A 6,000-nucleotide genomic window follows, 5' to 3' on the forward strand; every position below is an offset into this window, starting at 1 on the left:
CTTTTTTTTTTCTTTTTCGTTTTACAAACAAGTATTAGGAGTATCAAAAGTGTATGCCGCAGTTGTATGAGTTATATGGTGTATAGACTTCTACTGGTATAACGCTCATACCTGGACAACTGTGAGTGTTACAAGACTCTGATTTAGTGTCTGAACCGGAACATGTAGCTCCACCGTGGGCTGGTGATGGATTTGTGCATGAACGTTTGTATGATATTGATCCCCCACCGCAAGCAGCAGTACAACTGGACGACGCACTCCAACTGCTCCATCCACCATTAACTAAAATAAAAATATTTTTTCCACAAACTTCTTTACAAGTATCCATTTTCAATTTGAAATAATAGAAAAACGCAGTGTATAACGTGTGTTATGGTCCGGGTTTCTGTCCTAACTTTATTCATTGTCAATTCTTACAAATCGAATTGAACTGTATAAATTAAAACTCTAGGGATTGGCATTACAGGTTTTAGTACCAACATTTATAAGGTGTTCGAATAATGATAAAGACAGCTACAGGGTATATGTTGTAAAAAACAGACATTGTCGATATTATATGGTTAATATCCAAGCGCTTTGCAAAGCATCTACCTAGACAACTGTGAGTGTTACAATATTCTTATGTAGTGTTAGAACCGGAACCATTGGTCCCTTTGAAATTTGTCTTATCTGATTTTAACTTCTTGAGAGAGTTTAAACTCAATATTTAGAAAGCCGAAGACCTGAAATATTAAAATGCAGATGGGTTTAACGCATTCTTACACACATGTATTGTGGATACAAAAATAATTCCAAAAACTTGTTTGTATAATATGTGACAGCTCCTACCTGGACAACTGTGAGTGTTACAAGACGCTGATGTACTGTCTGAACCGGAACAGGTAGCTCCACCGTGGGCTGGTGATGGGCTGGTGCAAGTACGTTTGTATGATATTGATCCACCACCGCAGGCAGCAGTACAACTAGACGACGCACTCCAACCGCTCCATCCACCATTAACTGAAAATAAAACGATATTTCTGATAACTTCTTTACAACTTCCACTTTTTTTTTAAATACTAGTAGATGAATAGTGTACTTAATAGTATGACATGACTTATGGTCCGTATTATCACAGGCCATTCTTACTAATCCATTTGAATGATTGAAATTAACAACTCTAGGAATTGTCCTATCATGTTAAAGGGCCAGCATTTATAAAGTTGAATTGATAAAGAGACAGTTCCAGGATTTATGTTGTAGAAAACAAAGCTTGTTAGTATTTGTTATGGTTAATCCAAGCCCTGGTACATACCTGGACAACTGTGAGTGTTACAAGATGCTGATGTACTGTCTGAACCGGAACAGGTAGCTCCACCGTGGGCGGGTGATGGATTTGTGCATGAACGTTTATATGACATGGATCCGCCACCGCAAGCAGCAGTACAACTAGACGACGCACTCCAGCCGCTCCATCCACCATTGACTGAAATAAAACGATATTTCTAAAAACTTCTTAACAAATTTCATTTTCGTTTTTCTTTAATACTAGTAGATGAATAGTATGACATGACTTATGGTCCGGTTTTCTGTCCGTATAATCACAGGTCATTCTTACTAATCCATTTTAACGATGGAAATTCTTTAGGAAATGGCATATCATGTTAATTGGCCAGCATTTATAAAGCTTTAAAAAGATAACAAAGAGACAGTTATTATGTATACTAGTATGTTATAGACAAAAACCTTGTTAGTATTATATTGATGATAGCCTTGCGCTTGTATAAGTCTCCTACCTGGACAACTCTGAGTGTTACAAGACTCTGATTTGGTACTAGAACCGGAACAGAAAGCTCCACCGTTAGCTGGTGCTGGATTGTTGCAACTGCGAGAAAACGACATAGAACCTCCGCCACAATTAGCAGAACAACCGGAAGTTGCTGAATATGCACTCCATCCACCATTTATAATTTCTGAAGAATAAATTAATACTGCAATTCGTTTTTATATCGTTGGAATTGTATTACATTATTCATTAGAGAGCTATCATTCGATTTTTATGAAGGTGGTGCTGGTTTAAAAAAAAATGTCATGCATTTATTAAAGTTAATCTCTGTCCTGCCTATCTATTTTTCACTCTATCAGACTTTTTCTTAATAGTCTATCCTGCCCTTTTTTACATAAATTGTCCTAACAACTCCTGTCTTGCCTATTTTTCTTAAATTTCATTATAGCCACCCCCTTTTCCCCTCCATAAAAATCAAAATGGTAACTCCCTTAATGTCTTACGTCACGGTATTGGTTAAACTCATTGTAGCAGTCGCGACGGTCACTTACTATCATGTTATTTGGTCTCTAATGAATAATCTATTGTTTTATTATACCACATATTATGTTCATCGTGTTAAAAAATTCCAAAAACTTGAAGATAGTGGACCTTATCTGAAAGCTATATCATGTAGCTAGATGAGCTCATCATTCAGTTTAATGTCATAGTAAGTTGTTGTTTGTTTGCATGTGTAATGTAAATTCTAGATGAAAGTATTTTTAGCAACAAATTTATCGTCAGTTCTGGATATATTATCGACTGGTATGAAATTTGCAATACTATCTATGACACTAAGGAAAATGAGTAGAATACTAGTCGAGGTGAGAAAAATTCTTCTTGCAACATGTAATCCACGTTTTTCTCAAAGAGTTGTTTATGTTCAAAGAGCAACTAGACACTATCCCTGTTCAAAGATGTGGCGGTAATTCACTATTTCGATCGGATGCTCTATCATATCTAACAAACGTCAAAGTGACTACATTTCTACATGTCATTAACCTTATAATTACATAGATGTATAAACTGACGTTAGTTAACGTCTATGTCTTGCTGCTAGTTGGCGCAATGCTTATGACGCTACACCGACAGAATGAAAAAATGAATAAAGCATGATGTAGCTTTACTTATAATTTTTTAATTTTAATGCTGACAATTCAAACGAACGAGTAAGTGTTTCATGTGTCTGCTTGATTTTTACCCTTGAGTGTTTTTAAGTATATATTTTTTTGACATAGTGATGTGGAACTCATTTCAATTTTTTCATGTACAAGTTAAATCGCAACACGTTGTATTTTTCTCGGGATCAAACGCATAGTGTTACTGTGAAAATTGTTTATCTTCAGATTGTTTGGAAATGACTTCTTCTATAAACACGGGTTGACTATAGAAGTATGAACTCTTGTCTGGGTTGTCTGGGTTGTTGATAGACAGAAACAAAACTTATGTATATATATTTAATTATTAGGAATAAACGCACACACATTGCATTGTATATTATCTCTTTAAAAGGAACTTACATAATGACATGTAGACGTCTAACTATCAAATGTATTATCTGTTTTTGCAGTTTTGTCGAAATGATGTGGTGATATTTGTCAGATGTTTACGCTTACTTCTCTGGTATTAATTACTTTTGGAGTCAGTGAGTTTGTCGTCAAGAGATTTAAACGGCACATATGTAGTTACTTACTTGACAAACAAGTAGATCCCGTGTATCCAGTGGTACATATACAAGTGCCACCAGAGCAAACCCCATAATAACACGTGACACCATAGCATTTATCAACTAAAATATAATAAGACAAAACTAATGATGAATAAAACTAAATTATTGTATCGCCAAAACAGATTGTTTGGCTCTTAAATACGAAAAGTGAAACATTGAATTTGATAGTCCTTACAACGACCAATTAGCATATAAAACATGACACGTGCGCTATAAATTATGAGGTCCTAATATATTACTGTAAAATTCATATCATTTAGAAAATAAAGCACACGACTGATATAATAATTATCGATATAATCGATTTAAAGCTTACCAGTAAGGCAGTTGGTACCAGATGTTCCACCAGGACAGATACATTTACCGGAAGTACAGTAGCCGCCATTATAGCAGGACACACCGAGACATGGATCATCTGTATGGAAATTAGTCATTATTTTGAAACTATACAATTACATGTTACATTAACTAAGATTCCCATTCTTTCCCCCTCCCCACAAGTTTTAATGATTCGTCTACATGTATATAAACTCATCTTAGAAATCACAACTAAAACTGTATTTGACCCGCGGCGTCATGACGCTCGAATAAAAATAGTCAGATAGGCCAATAAAACGAGAATTTTAAAACATGCTTTATTATGTTTTACAATATTGTTTATTTGTTTGGTGGACACATTTTGCTACTGTTATATAAACATTTGGTTTATCCGTAATAAAAATACTTACATTTGCAAGTTATAGTTAGTATTAGAAGCAATAAATATATGATATGTGGCATCCAGATAAGTTGACAATAAACATATAAATATATAATACATACATGATCCGCCACCGCCACCTCCACCACATCGCTTGCCTCGACCTACAAATAAGTTCATATTATAAATTATAATTGCCAATAATTAATTACATCCATTTATTTGAAAAGTGGTACAAAGTTGTATTATTGGCATTCATGCCACATCTCTTATTATTTTTAAATTAGTAGTCATGTTCTTCTTCGCGGCAGGCATCCAGAATTCCATGAGAGTAGGCGACTGGATAGTAACCATTGCCTAGCTAAGATGATATGTTCCTTATGTCGTAACTGCAATCCCGTTCCCTTTTCACGAGTGTAACCTACCGAATTTGACCTTTTACCCTTATTTGTGACGTTTTTCCCTATTGTTTCTGTTTGTTTTGTTCACGCATAATTATCAATATTATTAAATTTGACTCGCTTGTCATACAAATGAGAGGTTTAGCGCTGTAAAACCAGGTTCAATCCGACATTTTGTACATTTGAAAATACCTGTACCAAATGTAGATTGGGGACTTTTCAATTTGATTGTCCTCTCAGTTCAGTATTTTTGTGATTTTACTTGTTATATCATTAGGCAAGCCGGGCTCCTTGCCCCCAATTTTAAATTAGCAATTGATTGTTTGAAATGTGTTTATATGCACCTACATGCTATAATTTCATAATCATTTTCTAGTACTCGTCTTTTGTCATTGGGTTCCTGTGTTTGGCATCTGTCTCCAGAATACCCGTCTGTACATTTACAGATATACGATGAACCTTCGGACTGACACGTTCCACCATTTTCACAAACTACATTATCACATGGGTTTCCAACTGAAATAAATAAGATTTTTTAATTAGAAACAGGCGAGAGATACAAAAAGGAACATTGAAACTAATAAGTTGGGTCACATGTAGATGAACGTGCTCTTCTGTAAAAATGTATTTGCCCGAATGATCTTAATTTCTATGGAAAAAAGATGAATAATCATTATGTTAGAATAACTGTAGTCAATATAAACCTTCCCGATATTATTTTGAAAATGGTGTCAGTGTTTCAACAGTTTTTGCACACTTACATGATTAAAATGATATATTTTTATAATAACTTCGACTACATATAAATATTTAAAAGATGTATGTACATTTGCGTCAATTTCTACTGATACTAACCTGGAGACGATAGGGCCCTGTTTGTTACGAAAATCAACAGAAAGACGAGTGACTTAGCTTGGTGGACCATTTGATAGCTCAGTCTGTCCTATTATGTTTCTTGTCAATATAACATAGAGCAACGAAATTATGTTGGTTCTGATTTCTGTCTCCTAAAAATAATGAATTGAGCGTTTGAAACGAGCGATACAGTAGATTTAATTAAGACAGTATCTCTTCGTCAGATTAATTGAGGTCTGGAGCTGAAATGTCAGTAAAGTTTGGTAGCCCTTCGCTTATTTGTGTTAATTATTGTCATTTTGCCTAGTTTTTTCTGATTTCTTCTTCTAACATCGGACTCGGACTTATTTTAAACTGACTGTTAAGTTGCGCTTTGTTGTGTTTTTGTTGATTCCACATTTGTTAAAAGTAAAGGACGACTGTAATCTATTAAAACATGTTTAATGCCGCCGCATGTTTTAGCGTGTCCAGAGTTGGAAACCTCTAGCCTTTGTGAGTCTTGTGTTAGTTT

The 6,000-nt window shown here is 34.8% G+C and overlaps 1 protein-coding gene across 1 annotated transcript in view; it reads right to left on the reverse strand.

Moving 5' to 3' along the window:
- Window positions 1-5,640, reverse strand: part of LOC143056190 (uncharacterized) — a 54,801-nt gene extending 49,161 nt beyond the window's left edge. Inside the window, exons 1-9 of the mRNA XM_076229271.1 lie at window positions 5,490-5,640; window positions 4,983-5,150; window positions 4,356-4,397; window positions 3,850-3,948; window positions 3,498-3,593; window positions 1,776-1,952; window positions 1,295-1,465; window positions 829-999; window positions 112-282 (exon numbers count right to left, since the gene is read on the reverse strand). Coding sequence (XP_076085386.1) covers window positions 112-282; window positions 829-999; window positions 1,295-1,465; window positions 1,776-1,952; window positions 3,498-3,593; window positions 3,850-3,948; window positions 4,356-4,397; window positions 4,983-5,150; window positions 5,490-5,559 — 1,165 coding nt within the window. The 5' untranslated portion in view covers window positions 5,560-5,640. The remainder of the gene's footprint in view (window positions 1-111; window positions 283-828; window positions 1,000-1,294; window positions 1,466-1,775; window positions 1,953-3,497; window positions 3,594-3,849; window positions 3,949-4,355; window positions 4,398-4,982; window positions 5,151-5,489) is intronic.
- Window positions 5,641-6,000: the final 360 nt, after the last annotated feature.

The sequence above is a fragment of the Mytilus galloprovincialis genome, chromosome 13 (genome assembly GCF_965363235.1).
Source record: "Mytilus galloprovincialis chromosome 13, xbMytGall1.hap1.1, whole genome shotgun sequence".
Lineage (NCBI taxonomy): Eukaryota > Metazoa > Mollusca > Bivalvia > Mytilida > Mytilidae > Mytilus > Mytilus galloprovincialis.